The 27,812-nt window shown below is 31.1% G+C and overlaps 1 protein-coding gene and 1 long non-coding RNA gene across 2 annotated transcripts in view; one reads left to right on the top strand and one right to left on the bottom strand.

Annotated features, from left to right (window-relative positions):
- The window catches only part of LOC139516643 (uncharacterized), a 681,292-nt gene that overhangs the window by 429,568 nt on the left and 223,912 nt on the right, over positions 1-27,812 (top strand). The gene's annotated exons all lie outside the window — the stretch shown is intronic.
- The window catches only part of LOC139516624 (glutamate receptor ionotropic, kainate 2-like), a 96,061-nt gene that overhangs the window by 8,303 nt on the left and 59,946 nt on the right, over positions 1-27,812 (bottom strand). Inside the window, exons 3-8 of the mRNA XM_071306824.1 lie at positions 15,319-15,654; positions 13,845-14,035; positions 5,691-5,876; positions 4,284-4,385; positions 1,363-1,551; positions 144-238 (exon numbers count right to left, since the gene is read on the bottom strand). Coding sequence (XP_071162925.1) covers positions 144-238; positions 1,363-1,551; positions 4,284-4,385; positions 5,691-5,876; positions 13,845-14,035; positions 15,319-15,654 — 1,099 coding nt within the window. The remainder of the gene's footprint in view (positions 1-143; positions 239-1,362; positions 1,552-4,283; positions 4,386-5,690; positions 5,877-13,844; positions 14,036-15,318; positions 15,655-27,812) is intronic.

Here is a 27,812-nt window from a genome sequence, read left to right as displayed (position 1 = left end):
AAAGCTTAAGATAGCAAAAAATAAAATTATGATATTTCCGACATGAACAGTACAAGAAAGTCTTTCAATTTTTGAAAAAGATTCTAGATCCAACGATTATTTTTCATTTATTCTTAGAGCTACCATTAAAAATAAAAACATACGTAAAGTTGAGTCCATGTGCCAGCTCCTGTAAAAGGTCTATGGTGAATCCAGTATAATTGTGTGTTTCATTATCTAGGACGACAAATGGATTCCACTAAAAAAAAGTACATTTAATAGATGTTTTAATATAAATGACGAGTCAGAACGAATGAACATACGAGTGTTCACTAGTATTCAATTCATTTAAACTTTTATCATGACAAGCGATAACTTAGTATTATAGATAGATAGCTTTAGGAAACTCAATAAGAATTATAAAGGTCCGTTTGATATGTACAAAAAACTGTAATGTACCAATACATGCATTGTCCATGTTCACACACATACGAATGAGTAAACTGGTCCGTAATTTTTATTCCTTGAATTGCCGTTAAATTGAAGCTGCTCTCTATTAAACTTTGGAGATGGTTATAAGAAAATAAAGAAGTATTTAAAAACTTAAATGCTTTAAAAAAAACTATTTAAAGGAACACTTAAATCTAGAAAAATACATTTCATTTAAAAACATCTCTGTAGAGGAATATAACACATACTGAAGTCCATGGGCCCTTTTTATATAGTAATAAATAAATGTGGAATTTTGATTTAGACACCACAAGTAGATATCGCACGAACGACTTAGATTCAATATTCAACCATTATATATGCAATTGTTGTTTATTATTTAATGATTTCTTTGTGCCATTCTGTTTACCTTTGTTCATACATGTTGTGCAAGTCTTTAGGTTACAATAAAGAAAACCCATTATGAAAAATGAAAATAAATAACTTTATTGCATAGCAATATAATATTTCCCACAGAAAGTAACCAAAAGTTAAAAGCGTGCAATAAATTCCAATATTGCACTAGTGCAATAAATCTTCATGACGTCATCAACTCCAACATCTTAGTTTAACGCAGTTTTTACTTTTTATTATTATATTGCTATACAATAAAAAGGTTATTGCATGAATATTGGGGAATATTCATGCAATATCTCTATATTATATTTTCTTATAAGTTTACTCTATTTGAACACTACTTCATCCGTTTAGTATCTAATTGGTGTCCGCGAATTGGGAACGTTTATTAGAGTTATTCCTCTTTGAGCGATGGAGAGAGTGACAATCGTTTTGATAAGTTAATTTGCCGAAAGGAAATGAAAATTGTTTTTATATAATAGACATGTTACATAAACATGATAAAGGATAAATAAATAAATTATATAATTAACTTACTGGCAGAGAACTCACAATGAATTTACGTCTATTAAAGCCGAATTTTGCGTTCGGATAAATATTTTTTGACACACGTAGACTTCCCGTTAGCTGTGTATATCCAACAGTACTGAATCCTCGTTTCCTTGTATGCCATAATAGGGTTTGTATTGGTAGCCATGCACAATATTTGAATTCATCAGAATCAATCTAGAAAAGAAATCGGTATTAAAATAATTTGAAAGTAAATGTATGTTTTCTTTTTCTAATTCGTAAAATCAACAAATGAAATTACAAATGACTAACACTTTGTAAGTTCTTTATTCTTTAAAATACGTCTGGATTTAAAGCATGCTGGCTTCGAGCATCTTGGAAGATATCTATATTGTCGAAATGCGAATCTAATGCGTTATCATCAATGTCATATATCGTATTCTCTTAAGATATTTGTACATCATATCGAAAATAAACTTTTATAAAAATGCTATGTGATTGTTTCAAATCGGTTCAAACGGCATATTATAAGGGTTCTTAATCAATTCTGGTGAACGCATCGCCGTGCAATCTGCAAAACGTTTTGTAGGAAACGAAATGTGCCAAATTGTTTCATTTGAAATCATTGTAAAATCAAAATTTGTATGGCATTCAAAAATATAGCCTTATCACCTAATTTATGACAAAATGTATTGGCATAACTTTAGTTTTAAGTTTTGAATTAGTTGATTTTCTGTTTTTTTGTAATGTTATATCCAATTAAAATGTATCCTACAAAGACTTTGCCGCCACACTGACAGTTCTCAAAGGGAGACAACTGAAATTTTTCCGAAGTCTGAAATAGTTAAATTTGTGCTGCGCAGAAGAAATTCATATCATTAAAGCCATATTAAATCGGTTATATCAACTAAAACATGTTCATTGAATTAAAAGACATTTGATGAATATATATAGTTTTTGTCACAACATTACCAGTCTTTCCGTATCAAAAGAAGCAGATGAACCAACAACTTCTTTACAAGAATGAAAATCCGTAATTTGTCTGTCACTGGTAACAACAAATTCTAAAATATGATTATTTCCCTTTTTCTGCCAAGCAAAAAAACTGTGAACTCTTATATGTTTAAGGAAAAAAATTTCATTGCAGAATGGAACATTCCTTAAATGATAATTGATATAACTATTAAAGAAGTAACAGAAACAACTACAGAAATTATTATTAAAATGTTAAAAAAGACAGAATAGTTTGCAATAATCATTATTAATTAAAAATGAAAAACGGAAGTCAAAGCTTTAGTAAATTAAAGTTCTTTATGATTTTATTATAGTTGATTGTCAAGGTTAAAAACTATATAGATTTTAGAGAAAATGAGATCTGGGAAGTTTTATAAATCTTCTAGGTCATTGTTTTATTTCTTTTTTTTCTTTGAGAAAAAAAACATGTTGTGCATCTCCTGAGAATACCAAAGTTGAAAAGGTTACTATTATAGTGGCATTAACAACGAATTTGACCAAACAATAGAATATGACTTTTTTGTATCAAGCATTCAATACAACGAAGTGAAGAATTTATATTTCGTTTATACCATTCAGGTGAGGTTCAATTCGTCAAAATAAGATTAACATACTAGCCTATAATTGAATTGCAAGTGAATATTTCAACTCATTGAATCCGAATTCATTTAACATTTTGATTTGATCTTTTAAGGAGATTGATGCGCATGTGTTCATCAAGTGTCTCATTCATCAAAGAGAAAAGAATGTCAGCATTGACAATTGATTCAAGGGAGTCACCAGGTATACACAATTCTATAACCCAACAAAAATATTTCATATACAAGTAAAACTATGCTTTTCATATATTTTTCAACCAGTTATAAGATATCAAACAGACTTATATAACGCGATTGTTCGTACACGCTTTCCATTATTGTTTATTTTAATATCAGGTTATATAACCTTTGCCAATTCTGGCCTAATTACACAAATTGGTATTAACTATTGCATTGGTTTTTGTGTATGCAGACTTTTTACAATTTGGATATTCAAAATAAAATAATTTAGAATTTGAGCCAAATCGGTGACCAATTATTTGACAGATAACGCCCCTTTAACTAAAATATATCTAGAAGATCGAAATAACACCAAAAAACACTTTCAGTAAAAAAGATAGAGTCAACAAGTATATTCATTCTATATAATGCTCCAATCTACAAAAGAAACTTGAACAGACAACCAGTACACATCTAGGCTAAAATTCTGAAGTTTGTACTCACATTTGTTTGTTGTATCTGTGTTCAAAATGTTAGACCAAAAATCATACGGGAAAATTTAATAATATTCTAAAACAATTGTATTCAACTTATTTTTTTTAACACTCTTTTTTAATAGTCAAAATTCGAAAATTCAAAGTATCTAGAAACTTTATTTCGTAGCTTAGTAAGACAATATCAGCTTGCCAATCTTTGATTTAACATCTGACTTTCTGTTCTGATATAACCATTTTAAATAAATTAATTGACTTGAACATTTGAAAAAACAACCGAAATTAATACTTTATAGTTAGTGTAAGAAATGTACGTATACCACTTGTGCGTCAACTCAAATTTTGTGGCGCTAGTTAATAACACTTTAATAAAATAAAAATGTGAACACAGGGACCAGTGAATTTTAAAAATCCTATTTAACAGGAGTTTGTTAACTGTGATGCCAATTTTAAACATTTGTGTATAAATGTATTGTTAATTAATTGACGTTGATGTCTTTACAAGTATGTAGATTTAAAGAAACAGCTATTTTAGATCTATTATAGGAAGCTATTACAAAAAAATGAGTGATAAAAAATCAATGATGTCGGTAACCTTTATAGATATGATGAGTGTTGCTACATTTAATTGTATAAGATTTCCAATGAAAATATCTTTTTTTCAAATTTCTGAAATTCTTACATCATACAGTCCTTCTATGGCAGCGTCGGTTAATGTCCTTGTATTGGAGTCGTTCAACTCGCTCATATGCATGAAAACATTCTTCACAGCATCTTCTAATTTCTACAAGTAAATTCATAGCAACCGTATAATTGTTTTTGCAAGAAACTGGGTTAATGTTTTCATGTTTTACAAGAGTTTCTCAGGAAATCGATCAGTATACTACTGTTGCCTTCATTTATCTTTACAAAAAAGGCCGTGGTTTGTTTTATTAATTTGACGATATAAAGATCATAGGTAATACCTTCTATAGAAACAACTTATCTATAACGATTACTTTAATATTTAGTTTTAAACATATCTGTAGTATTATAGTGTGTTCCTTTGTTTCTTCCCACATTCAGATTATATAGAGGATTTTTGCCAGACATTGCGCGATTGAGAATAAAAATTGGGAATATCTCAAAGAGACAACAACCCGACTTAAGAGCTGTTAACAGCCGAAGCTACCAATTGGTCTTCAACGCAGCGTCAAACTCTCGAATTTAGGTGGGCCTCAGCTGGCCTCTGTACTTGTTTGTTGAACATGGACGCCATACTACATTTCAAAACATATAAAAGAACAACAAATAAAATAAACAAATATAAAACGCATGCAAACCAGAGATTCCTGACTTCGGACAGGCGTAAAAATGCGACGGGGTTAAACATGCTTTATGAGATATCACTCCACCCCTTTTTCCTCTAGCCAATTTATGACGAAAAAACACACAGCAATACGCACAGTAAATATGGGTTTAAAAGAAGTACAAAAGAAACTAAATACCTCTTTATAAGAAAAACAATTATATTGATATTCATATGATGAAAACATAATCTTTCAATCAATTTTAATTTAAGTCCAGAGCTGGCATGTCAGTTACTGCTAGAAGTCATTTGTTTATTTTTGTACCACTGTTGTTTTGTTTAGATGATTTTATCAACTATTCTGACATCGGACTCGGACTTCTTTTAATCTGAATTTTACTGTGCGAATTGCTGTGTGTTTATTTTTTCCTACATTGGTTAGATGTATAGGAGGAGGGTTGAGATTTAAAAAACTGGTTTAACCCGTCGCATCTTTGTGCCTGTTCCACGCCAGAAGCATCTGGCCTTTGTTAGTTTAGTATGATTTTTAATTTTTTGCTTTTTTTATATCATGTATATATTTCGAAGTTTAGTATGTCATTCTTTATCACTGAACTAGTACTTATTTTTGTTGATGAGCCAGGTAAAGCACGCATCAGGGTGCGGGATTCTTTCGCTGTATTGAAGACCCATTGGTGGTCTTTGACTTTTTTCTGTTCTAGTGTCGGGATGTTGTCTCTTTGGCACATTCCCTATTTCCAATCTCCATTTATATTATATTACAAGTGTATGCCCACATACCAATTCATTTTGTTGATATTCATTTAGAAGCGAAGTCGGGTATTGTATCACTGCTACATTGTCTAATTCTGTACTGCTGTTGGTTTCTAAAACTGAGATATCACCGTCATGAAAAATGCCCAGCAACCATCTGGAGTTGTGTAGAAGAGAAGATCGAACCATATGTTTTCGTCCATAATCAAATGGCTGCAATATGATAAATATTGTAATATTTGAGTCCGTACAAACATTATGAACGTCACAATACATAGTAAATAGATATAGAAAGATGTGGCATTAGTGCCAATGAGACACCTCTTCATCCAGGTCACAATTTATAAAAGTATTATAGGTCAAGGTACGGTCTTTAACACGGAGCCTTGGCTCACACCGAACAGTAATCTATAAAGGACCCCCAAAAAATGACTAGTGTAGAACCATTCGAACGGGAAAAACAACGGTCTTATCTATATAAAAAACGAGAAACGAGAAACAATTGTTGACCACATAAACAAACGACAACTATTAATATCAGATTCCTGACTTAGGACTGGTACAAACAATCTGTACATTTAAGCTTGAATCGAACAACGATGTCAATACAACACGATACGCCTGTTCACACTTTTTAAAAGTAGCAGGGGACAATGTTTGAGACCCAACGCACATATTGAATAGAATATTATGTGTTAACATTTCATAAGGCAAAATTTAGGAATATACATAGGAAAAATTTTGGAATAAGAAGGCGAAATGGAAAATGACAGTCTTTATTTTTAAATACATTAACTCTCAAATGACACAATTGAAAATTGTAAAGAAGTGAACCGAACACTAATACATACTTGAGTTTTAACATTTTCAAAATTACTGAAAGATCAAGTTCTTGTTATTTTGAAACGACATAATTAAATAGATGTATACAGACCCTACCACCATCTTTTGCAATTAAATGTGTAAGATAAGAATAAATCACATAAGACTGGATTAATTTCATGAAGTTGAGCATGTGATCATTTGACTTATTTTGTTTGGTGAAAAACTAGAAATTCTTGTCAACTGAGTGGAGTCGAACGCACCTTGAAAAGAGCGCGAATCAAACGGTTAGCAGAAGACACATTCATGTCATATGACAATGTTTCTTCACAATTTGTAAAATTGTTAATATATCGGGCATACAGAAATATTTTTGGTAAAAACCATTATTATCTATAAAAAAAATACTGATTTTTAGACATAAGACAAATGAAGGAGGCTCGCGGGAACAAAAATGTCATCAAAAAATTAAAAATTTGTTTTTTTTATAATTTTTTTTAATTATTACACTATTAGTTATTACGCTATGATATGATACAAAAATTAACCAAAAAAAAATAGATTCGGTCTGGCCCCAGATGACTTTTAAAATGTTTATATTATAGCAAAAGCTCCAAATTATCTCCCTTTGATGAAAAAAATGCTATTTTTAGCATTAAAATTGAAACATCTTTTGTTACTCGTTGGTGACCTATATTTTTTCATTATTGTTTTCAAATAGGCCATACATTAACTAAATACTTTTAAAATTTAAGCGATTTCTGTAATTAAGTTCATTTTTTATTTCGATATTACTCTTTTTCTCCTATTAGTTCAACAGAAAAAAGTACCTTTGCAAAAATGTATGATTCTTTCGAAGGCAGATTGTGAGCGTAAATGGTCGGTGACTCCTCTTTTTTATTTTATTTTACTATATGTTTATAAGATAAAGTTCATTTATAGAAAAACATTACAGAAATCTTATATTAAATGAAAAAATTGATTTAGACCCGGCCCGCGAGCCCCCATAATGATTTGTAATAACTTACAAATCTATTTTTAATTATAGATGATTTTATCTGTTTTTAAACATTTTGCCTAGCGATAAATTCAATATAATATAAATAATTGAGACATCAAGTTAAACATGTCATGTGTAATAGTGTCAAATAACTACATAAAAGTTTATGATTGCACTTAAACCTTTTATAAAACAACATGAAATTTCCCGTTGGTTTAATACGATTCTTTCTCTTTGCAAAACGCAATAGGAGATTAATTGCAAAGTTAATTGTCGTAATGTTATAGTGTTTGGGAAAAATAAGTGTACATTCATTTCAAAAAAGAATAAATAATTTACTAACTGTATTGAAAATATTCATTTAAACAAGTAAAACTTCAGACTATAATGATATAGATATTAAACGAGCTTACTTTGTGCATTGTAATTCATTTTACGTTGACGTATGTTATTAAAGTTTTTTTAATGTAATGGTTAATGAATTATTAATATTACATCTTTCGTCAACGAGTAGTATATATTTGTCATTATGACTCTTCAAAGCCCCGTAAACCCACGGGAAACAACGGTATAGAAATATGGCTTTATCAAACAAGCTTTCTTGGAGATATTAAGATAGTATATATTTTTTTTTTACTGGGAGCACATTTGATCAGCTTCCTCTTAAAAAAATTAAAATTAACTGTACAGATGCGGATTTAAAATACAAATTGATTTTAGTGATTAGGCAAAATCCAACAATCGGAAATACTTCGTTAAAAGCTGTACCGCAACCTGATATTAACTGATTCGCGCAATTCAAAAAAGGTTCAGGAATCTTATATTTATAGGGATATATCTACCGTCCTTTAAGTTTGATGTGTCCGACACGTTTTTTTTTAAATTTATCCTCATTAGGTACCCGAAACGCCGAATATTTCAAACCAAAGCTTTATAAGAACCAGACCTTTGAAGAGCTTTTTGACCAAAAAAGACCTTAAATAATAGGCAAACCAATTTAAGGTAAATCTTGTCTTACGAAGTTGAAATCTCAGTTTCTAAATAATTTATAAACGTGAATTTAAAATAAGTTTGTAATAAAACTTCTTCATAAAAAAGGTCAACTCAAACGAAGTTACAACATGATATACATGATATACATGTTACCAAAAATACAATAAATTTACAAACATTGAATATACAGTTTAACAGACTCAACAACCAATAACACTTGACAAATATTAAAATGATTTTGCAACACTATTTGTTTCCGTTATAGATATAGTTCAGGTGCAGTAGATGCGTTGAAATGTTTGTTGGTTGATGTGTTTTTAATTCGTCACTGATTAGTATAATAACAAAGCCAGAAGTAATATCACCCCGTATAACCCCGATACAAATGAAACCGGACGTTGACGCGTTCGAAGCGATAATCAGGACAATATTTAGGATGACAACAATTTGGAATGCCTCTCTTGAACTTTTTTGAGTATAAATAAATATGTCAATGTGCATGCTAGTTTATTTATTCAATTATACAATTGTTGTTAGTTTTAGATATTGCATAGAACGTTTGATAAAACTGCTAGATGCAAAACGCACAGACATGGTGTAATTTCATACGTTTTATGAGATAAACAATGCTGAATATCTTTTCGTGCATACATCTTTGCGTATAAATACATTAAGCAATATCAAATAACTATACTTTGAATTACTACGTGCCTTCAAATGTTCCCAAGAACTAAGAATAAACGCAATATCATTGTAAATAAGTTTTCTCTTACTGTATTGTTCGTTCCACAAAATGTGTCCCATTCGTTGTGCGTTTTTAAAAACTCACTGTACAGTTCGTTGACAAAAACCGTCACAAATCACTTTCTTGTCAAGGTATTCGAAATGATGTCGGCGACCCTTTTTTCTGTATTGTATTGTAAATGCTTATCCGTTAAATTAGTCAAAATAGTTGAACATAAATCACCAGTCACCCAAATCCAAAATTGCAGTGTTTAACCAGTGTACATCTGATAGGAATGTTTCTATTGAAAATTGGGACTTTTAACGTTATACCAGATAAAATGAACAGTTAATAAATATATTCCAGAGGAAATAAAGTTGCAAAAAGTATAGAACAGTCATTAAAACATTAATGACTTCCTTTTCACAATTTGAGGCTCTTCAATATGCTGATGTTGGTCCAAATTCGCATAGACGAAAGCAGACATAGGAACTCGTTGAACTTAGTTTTCCGAATGCCTTAGATGGCATTCCAACTGCTTTATCTATTGGTTTTTTTTTTTTGTTTTTTTTTTTTTTATATACACATAAAACTTTTTAGATGTGGTGGGATTGCCAGTGATACAACTTTCCACCAAAGTTTAAATGAAGTGGGTGAATAAAGCAATTATAATAGTCCAATGTACAACATTTAACAGTGAGAAAAACCTATAAACCATATAGTCGGCTATAAAAGACACCAATATAAATAATGTGAAAAAATAAAAACGAGAAAACTAACGGTTATTTATTTATAACTTATGGATTATTTATCAAAGAAAAAAAATATGACAGATCTATATAACCTATGTTATACAGGCCCATGACGTAGGACCGACACGAAAAAAATATGGCGGGATTAAACATGTGAGCCCCAAACCCTCTTCTTAACCTGGGACACTGGTGTAACAGCACAACTTATAAAAAAAACATTAAAAAAAAACATGTACAGTTGCAATTGGCTCAACTCAAAATGTCGGTACAAGGCACAAAAAACATATACATAAAATATCGACAAAGGAGTAATTGTAGTAACTGATAGTTATTTCAAAGCGAATTACAACTAAGAGTTAAATCATGTGTATCTAAAGTATTACTCAGTGATTATGTTCCAGACCGTATGAGTATTTGGACCGTACGCGTACGGTCTTGGCCGTATGCGTACTTTTTCAAAATACTCATACGGTCGGACCGTACGCGTACGGACTGACTAATATTAAGAAGTATGCATAAAATATCGACAAAGGACGAATGGGAATATACGATCCAATGTCTCGTGTACTTTACGAACCCTTGAAAAACTTTTTGAGAGGTCCATAAATGGCCTGTTGAAAGGCAACATTTGTGTCCTTATTCAATATACCTCATTTTATCCAGTGGCAGTCCAAACTTCACTGATATAATTCCGGAGGGCCTCCTTCCAGGACCTACATGTAGTATGTGTTGCTACTTTGTGCTTATCTTGAACGTTAAGCAGTCAACAATCAGCTATTACGTACGCGTGTTATTAACAAATAAAGGGATCCAGAAATTGTTAAGTATCAACTGTGAAACGTTTCAATTTTTTTATTGAGAACTATTAAGACATGATAAAAGAAACAAAGCAAATGTCTAAGGTTGGGTTGATGGTTGATGATTGATGCTTTGCTCAATTGCATAATTTACCGATGACGCCAAAATAACTTGGGAATATAAACATGATAAATATGGTCCTTTTGGTCTTCTCCGAAATAAGTCAAAATTTGAATGAAATGCATATGGGTGGGTATAGACTTCAAGGTGCTTAAAGTACCAGAATTACCAATCATGTAGATTTTGGAATCACAGTAGAAAGACTGTAATGTTCGAGGAAACTAAGCATAATCTTTATACCTTGAAAATTAAACAAACAAAAAAAACATAATCGAAGAAAGCAATTCAGTTTATATTAAGAAGTATCTCTTCATCTTTATATCTTTACATTAAAGAAACTGTATTACTTTTGACGGCTATAAGTTACATGTTCATTGTATACACATATTCTCTAGCCTTAATGTAACTGTATTGTAATCTATGACCCCCTTGGACCCGCCTCTGAGATTCAGGCCAAAAGCCTATGATCCATTAATTGTTTTTGATTGCCGTCTACATCAAAAAGAAGATGTGGTATTGAAACGACTCTTCGTAAGAGACCAGACGACACAAAAATGAACAACTATAGGTCCCCGTACGACCTTCAGCAATGAACAAAGCCCATACCGCATAGTCAGCTAAAAATCACACAGAAATGACAAATGTAAAACAATTCATAAGAGAAAACTAACAGCCTACTTTTTGCAACAAATAGTGAACACAAAAATATATATAACCACTGATTACAAGCTCCTGGCTTTAGACAGGCACATACAGAATATGGCGGGATTAAACATGTTAGCATGCACCTAACCCACCCCTAACCGTACCTTGACTGTCGTATGGTAAACATTTTCTAAAATGTTATCAAATTAGATATTCGGACGTGTGTATCTGTATGCTTAGTCATATTTGCATCTGTCGAGTTAATGTATTTCTACCAATTCAACTTTCGTATATACATAAGGATTTTTTTTACATGTACAAATTACCTCCAAGAGTGTTTCGACAATACAACGGATATTATGGGTGGCTGTCTGCATGTTATGGTGGTAAATTATTTATTTTTTAAACATGCATATTGGTTATAATGATATAAAAGCATTATTTCATACACGCAAAATTCATTGACAAACGCAATATTGTGTCAACGAACCGTACAGTATAAAAAGGTGTAATGACAACGAAGCGTACACAACATGAAAATAAAGACACTTTAAAACGTGTATTTTTTTGTTTCTAGACACAACACAAACATACGACCTTTATAAGTTTGTTAATTTAAACTATGCAATTTTCAAAGATGTATGTTATAAAAAACTATGAGGTACAAGAAACATTAAGTTTTAAATATTTAAAAATACCAAGCACGTTTTATCATTGATATCGTCGTGCGTTATTAGATGTTTGTATATAAAAATTCCACATATTTGAAAAACCTTTTAGTAACTAATGAGTATTATGGCAAAGAATATATTGGAGCACAATATCCGAAGAATAGATATTGGATTTTCTTTAAAAGTATTAATTTCTTACTGTCTGAACTCCGTGTTACACGATGTGTTCGATTCGAACGCGTCAACGTCCGGTTTCATCTGTATCGGGGTTATACAGGGTGAATATGAATAGCAAAGCTTTGTATCACTCACTAATTCAGTTTTCATGTCACACTGTTGTACTGTGTAAGGTAAATGTACTTTTGAATAACGAAAATAAAATATATAAGATTTACAGGGCAACACGTTTTTATTTGTTTGCCCTAAGTTTGATAATGAATCAATAATCCAAATGGCACATTTTTTTGCCAAATTGACTGTTATTTACCTAATCTATAGGTGTTTAACAAAAATAAAAAAGCCGAAATGGAATGCATAACTTACAATATTTTTTAAATATTTGGTGGAAACAATCTAACAAAAAAATGTTTTAACTCGAATCTTTCACATGTTTTAAAAGACCTTCATTTGTAATTCATTTTCGTATGTTGATAGTTATAGAATAACTAATCCAAAAATTCATATAGAGAAAAATAGTCAACGAGTGACCGAACAACACTTTAATTCACGAATGCGCGTATCGCATGAGATAATTATCAGTGTTGTTCTGTCACGAGTTGAATATTTTTCGATATTTGAATTCTTTAATTAGTTATTCTTTTTCTTACATTGGCAAAGGTTTTTTTTAAAGAAATTAATGTAAAACATGTAAGGAACTATATCTTTTTTCTAAGCATTTACAATTTGTTTAATCCACCGTTATCGACGTCTAGACAATGCCTATTGTCGTATGACGTCAGAGAGTTAAATAACATTGTTTATTTCACATGTGCAATTATCGGTTTTTATTTCACTTGGAAATCAATGTAATGTATTGCAACCAATGTAATAATAAAATTTATCTTTCAACATTGTAGATTATATTCTACATTTTAATACATTTATATCAATTTTACTTTACCATGTATCATGTATTCGATATATACTTTGAATCAAGACGTTAATGCTCCTTTTATTTATGTATAGCACTTCCATACCCGTTTAACATGTGTAAGACTATGCTTTCCTGTCGTGATATGAAGTTGCTTGGTGAAATTATATTGAACGAACATCTTCAAATATTTAAGCGATGAACGGTACGATTGTCGTTCGAGCGATTTTATTTTTCTTTACAACAAGCGAGTCTCATAGAGACGACTTTGTCTTCTAGAGTGTTATCAGTAAGTATGCCTTTGTTCTCGCAAATATTGTGTTTTAATTTGCTAATAATATTTTTAAAAACTATCGTATCAGTGTCTATACTTCACGTTTGATAGCAGGATGTTTTCCAAATGCTTCATGACTATCATCATGTTGTTAGAATAGTGAACGGAAAGATGAATGAATGAAAGAGCCAACAACTCAACCAAAGAGCTAATAAAGCACAAGGCCGCCATGTTGAATACATATTGCAGTACTTATTTTACTGAAACTGAAATGCCATTTGTAATAGTTTACCTTTTCTAAATATTGTTGACAAGATTCCAAACGACATAAAATGGTACAGTTTAGGCTTGTTTCGTCATAACCAGCAGCTTTTTCTTTCATCAGAGAATCTATCTTTTGTGAAGTCATCTGCTGCAAACTATGCACATCGGCAAAGATTCCAACATCAGACAAACCATAATGCAACAGCATTGCCTCGTGTTCTAATATAAAAGGAAGCCACCATTAACTATAATTAATGTTGGTCCGTTTCATATCTCAGATTTCGAAATTTTAACATTTTTTAAAAATTTTCAAAATATATAACACGACATAGACCAAAAAAGAAACAACAATCGCTAGTATAAGAGAAATCACGTTATCCGCAGTTTTGAGTTTATATTTTGACTTTCCACTTGAAAATGTCGAACAGTTATGTATGCAGCATTATTTAACAATGAATTGTGTTTGACTGTGTTTTAGGTTGGTATACCGGTAATATAAAGACATATACTTTTTATATAATTTGTATTGTACTGTCGTTTTTATACTTATCGGAAATCTAATGACCAAGAATAAAATTATTTAACAATGAAGTGTGTTTGACTGTGTTTTAGGATGGTATACCGGTAATAGAAATACCTTTTATATCATTTGTATTCTATTGTCGTTTTTATACTTATCGGAAATCTAATGACCAAGAATTAAATTATATTACCTTAGAGCTTAAAATTGCAGAACGACCGTGATTCGTTCACTTAACATCTTTCTACTTTACAACAACACAAAATGTGATCGTATTGTTGTCAAGACAGATCTAGATGTCAATACAGACATTTCAATTTATTTCAGAAAAAAGTGCAGAAAACCCAGTTTTGCCCACATAATTCAACAATTGTTTTTAGTTAACTTCACAACAAGGATTTATTCCTGATATAACAAGTAATCTTGTCTGGAATGTTGAGAAATATTTCCTGATATCTATAAAAAGAATTATTCCTTATATGACTAAGGTATTTTGATTCCTAACGTTGGATTTTTCTATTCTTTCGGGGGGGGGGGGGGGGGGGGAATGCAATAAGCAGTATTTACATGTAAATACTAAATCACATACAATGTTAATAACACTTATAAATTGAATGCATACGAACCACTTTCCTGTATTAATCTTTACCAGAAACGATCAAAATCAAATATTTGAAAGCCAAGGACTTATTTATATCAAAACATGTGAAGAGAATATGACAAAAACGGACCGAATAAAGTCTCTTCAAGCAGATGTTAAATTAACTTGCCGACCTTAGCATGCTCAGTTTCTGAATAATTCACAAATTTACAATCAAACAATATGAGAAAAGAGGGGCGAAAGATACCAGAGGGACTTATATTCCAATAGCAGCTAACGCTATAAGCATTGTTTATTTTCCACTATTGAAATTATTTTGTTTTCCTTTATTGTGGGGAGTGGGGATTTGAGGAAGTTATTGTGAATAATATGTAATCTTACCTGTTTCATTGTCAAAGACTATGCAAACTGAAGACCACTTTAAGTGGACGATAACAGAAATCAAAGTGATAGCTGCACCAGTCACGTTGTTAAACAATGGCTCCTGCTGGTACTTATAATTCCCTTCAGGTAACGTACATTCGTTAGGTGCGATTGTTGTAATCGGTGTCGTCATTTGACAGCCATCAGTTGACGTTACTGGTGTGCTTAAATTTGTCACTTTATCTTTTCCCCAATCAATAACAGGAATTTTTATCAAATTTGCAACAGCTTCCGGAATTTGGACATTTGCTGCTATTACAATGCAATCCAAGTCCAAATGATACAATTCAGTTACTACAAAACATCAAAATATAAAACAATCACAATAAATCCCTATGTGGCAGTTAAAAGTATACATTTCAATATAGAACATTTTAAACCCTCCATCGTAGATCAATTACTATCTTCATTAAGTCCCATGTGATTTAAACATAAATGACAATAATAAAATCAATGCTGACTTTTGTACAAAATTTTATAACATAAACATTGAATTTGAAATGACAATGCATAAACGTCATTTCATGATTAGATAGTTAATTAGTAAGTCGGTTTGAAAACATGTTTTAAACACCTTGTGGGTGACATTTAGATAATTTTGGACCAAATCAAATGAAAATAATAACATTTACACTTACTTCTAAATGATTTTACAAATAGAACGCATTACCTCAAGCACTCTGAGCGAACACGCTACTACTTTGTAAAACAGACTTGGGAGTAAGGTAAGCAAAGGAACAAACGTGGTTTACCGTATTAATGTTTCACAACATGCATTTCTACATCTAAATGAAAGTATTTATAGCATAAGCATGAACAACTAATGAACACAAAAAAAATAAAAAATAAAAAACTCATTTGCAAATCTTGCGTTCCCCTTTTTATGAAGTTGTCAAGTAACCATGATATGCGAATAACATTGGATTTATTTAATACTATGTTTTAAATCTCTACACTTGTCAAACTTGTTTTTTATTTGGCAATTTTAAATCAAAAGATTAGAAATTCCATTGGATAAACACTGCTGTTGGATCTTGCAGTATATCATGGTACTTTGTACATTGAAATAGAATGTTTTCAACGAAACAATGAAAAATACATTACGTCATTTGTTTACAAAATCTGTAATGTAGCATACTTCAAAACTGTAAATATATTTCATAAAAAAAGACATTTTTTATCATGTATAAACATGTTTTTATGATGTGGTTGTGTCATTACCATATATGCTTGTACTATTTTATGATATGGTCTTACAATATCATATGTATTTGTACCATTTAATGCTGGGGTTCATAAAATGCGGTACAAATGTCGGTGTTTGATGTATGTGATGTTCGCGCGATCATTCATCGCTTGATGTTAGGCTACATACAATCAATTAATTAATCGTTCATCTTTGTTATAATAATTATTATCTTGATTTCATTTAGAAAAAAAAAGATAAAAATACAACCTTAATTCAAAGTAAATTAAAAGAAAAATGAAAGTTCATAAAGCAGGTTATTTGTTGTTAACCACAAAGTCATATCATATATTGATAAATTCACATTGTATAACGAAATTTAAGACATAACGTAACGGCCCACGTCGATCCGGTCCCAAGTCTATCCGGCCCCATAATATAATATGAAATAACTATATTGATTTTGGAGGAATTTGTGACACATTTTTCCAGTATAAAAGGAATTTGCAAAAAGTGTCCGATGATGGATGACAACAGGTAAGTGAAGTATTGGAGTACCAGTTAAAGAACTATTTCAAATCGATACGAAAATGAGTGCTATTGTTGAATTGCAGCTTCAACATATTTTGAAATATGAAATTATTTTCCATGATAACTTTAACTTTGAATGTCATGGCGATTTTATTTTTTGGTTAGTTCATACACAGAATATCTAAATAAATATTTACAGTCCTCTAGAACAGGTCTATAAAATTTAACTCATCATAATGACTTGATTAATCAAATAATTAGTCTATAATTGGTTTGTTTATTCAACAATTGTCTGATGATTGTGAACTAAAGTAATGCCACTTGTAATCACTTATTTTAATCAAATCCTGATTATTGAAAGTTACGTAATCAACAACGTATTTATAGATTGATCTTCTGGTTCAGCTTGGTGTATATAATAATAATAAATTGTATCTGAAATTTTCTCTTATGATAGTGGAACAGTCATCTGCGTGTTGGAAAAATGCGCATTTTTCTTTTCTATTTGGTAGTTTTATTCCTTTTATCTCTTTCGAATTTTTGATGTTTGATGCCAAAGGTTCTATTATTAATGCATACCACACAAGGAAAAGCCATTGTGATATTAAAAACAAAAGCATCCTGTCTTCTCTTTTATGGATAAGATTCGGCAAATCAAACAACATTTCTCAATTTGAGAAAGTTTAAGAACTTAAAAGAAAAACATAGTTTGTATGTATCAGCTTGTGGATCGGCTTGTACCGTTGTTTATGTAACTATTTGTTATTACACAAGATGAATAAATAAAGACAACAGTAGTATACCGCTGTTCAAAACTCATTAATCTATGGAAAAAAAACAAAATTGGGTAACAAACTAAAACTGAGGGAAGCGCATTAAATATAAGGGGAGAACAACGACACAACATTAGAATTGAACAAACACAGCAACGGACTAAGCATTAGACAAAATCCGATGAGAATAACCAATATAACATCAAAACCAAATACATAAATTTGGGATAGAAAAGTACCTTGATACGTCTATAGTAATGTGAGTTCACACTCAAATATAGGAGAAAACAAACGACACAACGGAAACACAACGTAAAAATGTTACACACACAGAAACGAACTATGATATAACAATGGCCATTTTCCTGACTTGGTACAGGACATTTTTAAAGAAAAAAATGGTGGATTGAACCTGGTTTTGTGGCATGCCAAACCTCGCCATTTGATGGCATTGTTAAATATAACATTAAAATGACAACATAATAATACAGGACTACAATGCAAATAAAAAGGAAAACGTATTAGGCAAAGAAACACGTGAATGATAGATAACAAAAGGCATCAGGTTTAAAATTCAATTCATCAAAAACGTGTCTCGTCCACAAAAGACGTACCAATGACTTGTTAGCATCACAGTCAATTGAAAGAAAATGCTAACTACTAATGATTTATGTTGATGTCTGAATTGGTTTAATATAATTATACCCAATACTCTTGAAAACTTTAATAAAAACATAATCAACCTAGTTTGTTTTATACTCATCTGAGGAATTTTGTTTACCGTACACCTTTAACATTATAATAAAAATCATAAACATTTATGAATTACATCCCGAAACCGGAGTACTTCCACATCATGCAAAGGTTAAGTCACACCATATTATTCATATTCATATAATATGACGGTAATATAGATTATACAATTATAAGGGAAATAATACAGCAGTTTGGAGTTGGCGTTATGCAGGACTGAAAAACACAAAAGTAGTCTACAATCTACGTCTTTGTGTACTGTATTATTTATAAGGTTCAGGAATGTTAGTTATTCTCTACTCCTTACAAATAAACATATAAACAAAGAAACCGAAATCTTAAATTGATTAAAAACTGGACAGTCCTTTAAATCTGAAAGAAAATGAAAGTTTAGAGTGTATCAACTAATAGAACAAATAATAAATAACTGTCATATTTCTGAATATGTACAGACATTTCCGAAGGATGACATCGTACAATTGAATATAACTGTTCGACAAAACCGCATACTCATTTGAAATTATTCTTGAATTTACCAGTCCAATGACTGTATAAAACAATAATGTTTGTTCTAGTAATGTGTTATATCTAATATAGTGCCAATGCGTACATTAATACACAATAGTATAGAATGGAGGCAAAGTGGTGTCTACAGATAAAGTGAGTAACAAGCTTGAACATTTAAATTTTAAAAAAAAAAGAGATACAAGACACCGTGATTAATTGCTTGTCTTTCGTTACTGTCTATTTTATTTGTTTTTCATTTGTTGGTGAAACATAAATCTTGCCTATGGATTTTATCTTTCAACCGGTTTCCCATTTTTTAAAGGATTCTTTCTATACAATATTTGTTTTGCGAATTGTTGAAGGTCGTACGATAACCTGTAATTTATCACATCACTTAAGATAGTGATGTGTTTTTTATTTTGTATTTCTCGCTTATATTAAATACATAGTCTTTGAAATCTTTAATTTTATTTTGATCCTGATTTCTACTTTGTAACCAACAATCTACATAATATATATTTTTGCTTCTGTCACATTAAAGTCTTTTTTTGTCATCCCGGACCTTGTACTTGACTTCAGTACAGCTTTCCAATGTGCCATAACAGTACTAACTTGCTACACCGGGCTAATAATTATAAATGATCGTATCATACAAGTAGCAGTTGCTTGCTTTTTTATGTGAATGAAATGAAAACAAATCTTTGCACGAATCTATTGCTAATGGAGGTAAGTGAACGGATCCACATATTGTTATGTCAAGTACATCTCATGATCTTGATACTCCTGATAGTGTCAGCCTGTATAGATCAAAGCCATCTTGTATGAATTACCGCTGAAATGTTTCGTTATTAAATCTTAAGAGGAAAAATCAACAAAACAATTGTGGGAACCGCTCATTACGGACGAATGTACGTGACAAATATACTAAAGCGGAGTAAAAGAAAGATTAATGTCAATTATAAAAATTAACTGCAAATACTTCAAGAGATGTTGGCAAATAAAGAACTATGTAGCTTTAAAATGTTTAAAAAATGTTTAAAGCTTAATGTTTGGATATCATTCAACCGATTTCGCAAAAGATCCATTTCAACTTATTTAATTGTAATTGTATAGGTCAGGCTCCTGGGAAATAGGAACATGCAAACAATAATTACTACGTGTATTTAAGCCGTTCGGTCTATTCATTTTTCAAAAGCTACTCGTTTAATATGTTTATATGTTTATATATAAAATGAAAATAACATTTAAGGGGCTTTCATAATCATCTCATAATTTGGTTAGTTATACAAAATCGCGACAAATCCTTGTCCGTACAAACACAAAGAGCCATAGGAGGCTGTCCATTTTACGATAAAAACTTGGTCCAAAAAAGAGGGACGAAAGATACCAAAGGGACAGTCAAAATTTTTATTGAATGAGAGAAAGGGGCCTGGTAGTTTTTAGAAAACAATATTCTGACCCTGATTTTGACTTAAAAAATCTGCAGCCTCAATATTTTGTCATATGAAAAAAAAAAATTGTCAGCAGAATTTTGCTGTATAAGCTGTAATAGAAAACAGAGAAAATGTGTCTATGAGACACAGATGCCTCCCGCAAAACAGGAAGTAGACCAATGACAGACCTGAAAAGGGGAGACACGGTACAATTCACATTGATAAAGCTTCAGACCAAATATCAAACCAATCCGACAAAAACAAGCCGATATATATTTGACAAAAATTTTATAGACCGGACGTACAGACGTACAGACAAGGGTAAATCTTAATGCCCCGTCGCCTAAAGGCGGGGACATAAAAATCTGACCAGCGAAGCGGTTATTAAAATATTCTGAGATATATAACTATATAACCCCCCCCCCCCCTTTTTCCCCTCCTGAAAATCAAATGTTTCGTGACTTAGCAGATGTGTGTTAGCACTAAGTTTTTTAAATTAACGCGGTTAAGCAGAATTGTATGTGTATTTCGACAAAAATTGGTAAATTAACACCAGAGATTCCTTCGTTTGATCCAAGAGTTTTCTTGCTTCAAGCTGAATAATTCACACCGTTCTACATGAAAAAAAGATTTAAAAACCAAAGTTCCGACGAGCTTTTTCACGTCCTAAATTTCGAAACCTGACAATCCGGGACATTACAATTCCACTTTACCAACAAAAAGATAATCACAGCTTTATTTCTTGATAAAGGGTCTCTGGTAATAATGATACGAAGTCGGAATTAACTCAGGTTTTAAGAAAAACATACGTGTACATTCTGGATTTCAAAAGTAAGAATTTTTGACAACATATTTGGCCCTGAATAGTGCCTATTTTCAGAAAAGAAGGTCAGATGTTAAACTAATATGATAAAATACCAGTCCTCCCTTTTGTGTATACATATTTGAAAACATTTCAAAGTTATTGATTGAATTCAAATCCATCACACATACGGTACACATTGTAGTCCGAAAAAATAAAGGAATTCATTCCTATCAAACACCTTTTTAATTGTTTACCAGTATATTTCTTTTAGTTTTGGGTAAAATTGTAAAGGAAATAATACTATCAAGACGTCCTCCATAAATCTTTTTTTTTCTGTTCTGACTTTGAAGAAATGACTACTTTTCGCACAATCGAAATGGTGCATGGACATATTTTGTTTCATATTATTAGAATTATTTTCAATATTATCGGTATTAAACTTGATTATCGACACATGAAAGTTTGTCAGCATTGTCAATCTTTTTAACGTTAAAGTTCCAATAGTTCGGTCACTACTCTATTAAGTTTGTCGATAACGTAGCTAGTTTTGACGGTAAAGAAACATCAATTCGATCACTTCTCTGTTACGGGCTGTACCTTTGAAAAATGCAAAATATCATTCAGATGGTTTGATTAATATGGTCTGTTGTTCTTATTTCTTTAACATTTTCTGATTTTTATGTCTAATACAAGTTCCGTGGTTTTCGTATCTGTTTTCTTAGTGAATGGATGGAAACTGAAAATTTACCAATATGTTATTTCACATCCGACATTTTTGGTTTTTGATAAGTATAAGAAAGATATCAGATACTTGTCGGAAATGTTTATTTCTTAATGCTCTTTAACATCGTACTTTTTTTGGGGCATCTTTACTTTATATATTCGAGCGTCCTTGATGAGTCTTTTTTAGACGAAACGCGGGTATGGCGCAAATTAAAATATTCATCCTGGTATCTATGATGAGTTTATTTACCACATATAGAATATAGACATGCATAATTGTTCATGACGAACATATTTTAATCTTTGAAGGGAAAACGGCATGATGACACAATTAAGCTATAGAAATGCTGTAATGACGTTATAGATGTTTCAAAATAAACGATTTAGTTTTGACCTTTGAAAAATGCAAAATATCATTCAGATGGTTTGATTAATATGGTCTGTTGTTCTTATTTCTTTAACATTTTCTGATTTTTATGTATAATACAAGTTCCGTGGTTTTCGTATCTGTTTTCTTAGTGAATGGATGGAAACTGAAAATCTATCAATATGTTATTTCACATCCGACATTTTTGGTTTTTGATAAGTATAAGAAAGATATCAGATACTTGTCGGAAATGTTTATTTCTTAATGCTCTTTAACATCGTACTTTTTTGGGGCATCTTTACTTTATATATTCGAGCGTTCTTGATGAGTCTTTTTTAGACGAAACGCGGGTATGGCGCAAATTAAAATATTCATCCTGGTATCTATGATGAGTTTATTTAACACATATAGAATATAGACATGCATAATTGTTCATGACGAACATATTTTAATCTTTGAAGGGAAAATAGCAAGTTATATCATTCGCCAAGGGGGACATTACATACGATACTCAGATATATTTCCTAATTCTACATTTATATGTCAAGATGGTGTACATCTTACCGATATTGGTAATTACATTTTTCTAAACACAATTCAAGGCGCTTTAGAGGCTTTCCTTGTCTACTCACCACACACTTTTCCCGAATGTAAATCATGAACTTTTAAGATATTCATTTGAATTCAGTTTTTATTAGATATGTATAGCTCTTCTATATCTTATATAATTATTGTATTTGGCCCACAGCTTTTACGCAGCTCTATTCGCTTGGAATGGTGGTTGACCCGTCAGTCATTTATGACTGCCTTGGTCAATTTGGCACATTTCGCTGCGTTTACTTTAGATATGCGTCATTTTGTCGCATATTACAATTAGCATCCAAAACATTTGATATTGGGGGTCTCTGTATCCCAGGACCCTTCACACAAAACATAATGAATCTCTGTATCCCAGGATTCATTTTATTTTATTGGATGCTTCATTTATTGTAAATATTTAGTTATCTATCTAGTTAGTTATCTAGTTATCTTTTGTAGTCTGCCAATATGAAAGGTGACTACGTTCATTTAATTATCTATCTGCTTGCTATATATATATATATATATATCTTAACTGTTTATCTAGTTATATGTGTTTATAATTTTGTAATTTGTAATAAAGCTGTGGCCAAATACTGCCAAAACTGTGTTTCTGATATTTGCGCATCAATAATAACGTAGCTAATTTTGACGGTAAAGAAACATCAATTCGATCACTTCTCTGTTACGGGCTGTACCTTTGAAAAATGCAAAATATCATTCAGATGGTTTGATTAATATGGTCTGTTGTTCTTATTTCTTTAACATTTTCTGATTTTTATGTATAATACAAGTTCCGTGGTTTTCGTATCTGTTTTCTTAGTGAATGGATGGAAACTGAAAATCTATCAATATGTTATTTCACATCCGACATGTTTGGTTTTTGATAAGTATAAGAAAGATATCAGACACTTGTCGGAAATGTTTATTTCTTAATGCTCTTTAACATCGTACTTTTTTGGGGCATCTTTACTTTATATATTCGAGCGTTCTTGATGAGTCTTTTTTAGACGAAACGCGGGTATGGCGCAAATTAAAATATTCATCCTGGTATCTATGATGAGTTTATTTACCACATATAGAATATAGACATGCTTAATTGTTCATGACGAACATATTTTAATCTTTGAAGGGAAAACGGCATGATGACACAATTAAGCTATAGAAATGCTGTAATGACGTTATAGATTTTTCAAAATAAACGATTTAGTTTTGACTGCTTAGTTAATAACACATATCATACAACAACAAAATCAATACCTATAATGAAGAGAAAATCAACATTTGAACTAGAACATTGTTCCATTGATGGCCAACTATTACACATAAGTTCAAACTTTTTAAGCATTGGTTTCTCCTGATTATAAATATAATGGGAGTTAAGCTACGCGAATTGTTTTGAATCACAGAGTATATATACTGTTTAACTCTTTTCAAATATGGACATATATAAGAAATCACTGAATGATTCTTGTCTTAATACTAAATATGTACTTATTAACTGTCCATTGGTATGTCCACATTCAAAAACATGATAATGCTGTCAGGAAATTTCAATACAAAGTGTTTGTCCAATTATAAAAGTAAAATATATATAAAACTGACTTGATAATGGTATAAAAAGTTAAATTTTATAAGAACTGACAACACATTGAAGCAAGCTTAATGGTTGTTATCAAAGTATCTCATGCTGTCCACGGAGCATGTATTACACCATTCACAATTCTGATCAGTAGTATATTTTGGTACATAATGTTATGAAAAAGTCAAATCACAAAATTATCGAACTCCAATGAAAAATTCAAAACGGAAAGACCCTTATCAAACGGCAAACTCAGACACTTAAGCACACCAAACAAATGAATAACAACTATTATATTCCTGATTTGACAGTAGATTTTATTGGGGTTATTGGGGTCTATGACTGAGTTCAAATATCATTCTGATTATAATGTTTTACAACAAAAATACACGTTAGAGTTTGAAAAAATTTGTAAATTCGAAATAAAGTAAACTTCGCAAAACTTCATGTATGATTTTGGTGAAAAGACAGCCATGGCTAAACGTGACGTCATTTAAATAAAAAAATGTACAAATTCGACTAGTATTTCGTTACTTCTAGAATTCAAATCATATCAAAACAACGTTTGTGAGGAAGGCATTATTTTTTTGATTTTCAATAACATTGTAGTATAAAAAAAAATTTTCGATCCAAGTAGTTCATAATGACAAATCCCTCCTCAATAGCAACAGGTCAAATGTGGATTTGATGATCCCTTTTAGCCAATTTTAGAATAAAATGATAATAACGTTCACAGATTAATTTGTTATTTGATAATTGCAACCATTGTTATTACTTAATTTACTTGAATAGTTTTGAATTAACAGATTTATCTTTGGTATTAAAATCACAATGATAAGAGAAAAAGCTTTTTCAAGTCTTTTTTGTATCTGATACATTATAACCGTCATAGGCTAAGGCAAATGGTATGTTACTCCAAAGAATGAGAATTTGACTAATAGAAAATCTGAAATTTAAGGGTTTTTTATGTGTCGGTATGAACTTCACAAAAATAGTTTTATATTTTAAGTTCATTGGATATATGAGATAGAAGCACGAACAGACAAGGGAACCTTGATTGAAATACATTAATGATATATGTTTTTAAAAAAAAAGTTTAAACGATTTTGCCTATTTGTTTTCTCTTTTTAACTATATGAACATTTTGTAGCAATTCTACCTCTTAAAACTAAATGAAATCGGGGAATGTCGTTTAGAAAACCAGACCAACGAGCAGAAACAGACTAACGCCAGTAATGGGCCTTGAACGGTAGCTGTTGCTAATATTAATGACTAAATTCAAAATCTATCAGCAATTTGTCATTTTTTGGCGTCGCATTCAAAAAGATTGATAAATCTTTTTAGTCATGAACTCGAGTCTGTAATGAAACGTTCTTCTTGGGGGAATGTTGTATAATTGATTTATCAAATTTTTTTTTTCTTCAAATTTTCCAAAAATTCACAAAGAAAAGCAATTTCCTCTTTTTTGCAAATTTGGTTAAACTGTATGTTTTCTTCATAAAATTGGTGTCGATCGACTTCAGTGGAATTTATGAGGGAACATCATTTCCATTATCAAAATTAAGAAACCGTTGTCAACAATGTATTCAGTTAAGATGTATGTAATCATGACAATAATGCTTAGTTGTCCCTTTGTATGATTGAACAAATCTGGTTCTTCGACTTTTTTTCAGCCGAAGACGTTAAAAGGGCACTAGCTAAGAGATATTTTAAAAAATCTATTTTTTTTTTGTTCAATCATTACTGAAATGCAAACAGTGAATTAATAATTTGTTTTAACAGCCAGTATGGTTCAATTTTGTCAAAATAACCTTAAAAAAAACATGGATCATTATGAATTATTCACTTGTAAATTAATAATTCGACCTCATTGAATCCGTATTCATGTGAACTTCAATTTAAACCCCATCTTAAGATTGATAACATGTGAATTGTAATGTATTTTCCGAATTTTATTTTACTCGTTGATAAACGACTTCCGGACGATTTTTAAGTTCCCCTTTTTGTACAGTGTATTGGTATCGGGTATCCATTAAACATATAATTTTTAAGATACACAGTACGCACGAGAAAATCTAATTGGTACCGCTGAAGAGTCTAAAGTTGAGTGTAATTGCTAAAATTCATCTTCTTATTATGAATGGTTTTTCTGGTTCCATTAATGAAAAAGTCCATATCACTGCGGAAAGGGAACTTGAATTGTGATCTAAACATTTACAAATTACTCAAACTTATCGAGTTTTTTGGTTTACTGTATGGTTAGGATATGCCCTTAAGCATAAAGATTATCCATCAGCATTTTATATAAGAAGATAGGAATGCACCAGTGACTGGATTTTCTTAATACCAATTTTTTTACAGACAAGACAAATATTAATTATCTGTTGGTCAAACAATACGAATGATGGACGCATGTTATTCATGCTGTGTTATTAATTAATTTTTAGCTCACCTGGCCCAAAACTACTAGGGCAAATTTTACCAAACTTGGACACAATCATCATTGGGGTATCTAGTTTAAACAAATTTGTCCGGTGACCCGGCCAACCAACCAAGATAGCCGCCATGGCTAAAAATAGAACATAGGGGTGAAATGCAGTTTTTGGCTTATAACTCAAAAACCAAAGCATTTAGAGCAAATCTGACATGGTGTAAAATTGTTTATCAGGTCAAGATCTATCTGCCCTCAAATTTTCAGATGCATCCGACAACCCGTTGTTGGGTTGCTGCCCCTGAATTGGTAATTTTAGGGATTTTTTGCTGTTTTTGGTTATTATCTTGAATATTATTATAGATAGAGATAAACTGTTAACAGCAATAATGTTCAGCAAAGTAAGATTTACAAATAAGTCAACATGACCAAAATGGTCAGTTGACCCCCTAAGGAGCTATTGTCCTTTATGGTCAATTTTTAACAATTTTTATCCACTGAAACTACTGGGCCAAGTTCATTATAGATAGAGATAACTGTAAGCAGCAAGAATGTTCTGTAAAGTAAGACGTACAAACACATCACCATCACCAAAACACAATTTGTCATGAATCCATCTGCTTCCTTTGTTTAATATTCACATAGACCAAGGAGAGCGACACAGGCTCTTTAGAGCCTCTAGTTTGGATTGTAATTTAAACAATAAGTGCAGATATAGCGATATTGTGCATTATTAATTTAAAACCTGTTTAGACTTTTACGATATATTATAAATTAGTCTT

This window comes from Mytilus edulis, chromosome 3, assembly GCF_963676685.1.
Source record: "Mytilus edulis chromosome 3, xbMytEdul2.2, whole genome shotgun sequence".
Classification (NCBI taxonomy): domain Eukaryota; kingdom Metazoa; phylum Mollusca; class Bivalvia; order Mytilida; family Mytilidae; genus Mytilus; species Mytilus edulis.
This window is presented reverse-complemented; position numbering and strand designations above follow the sequence as displayed.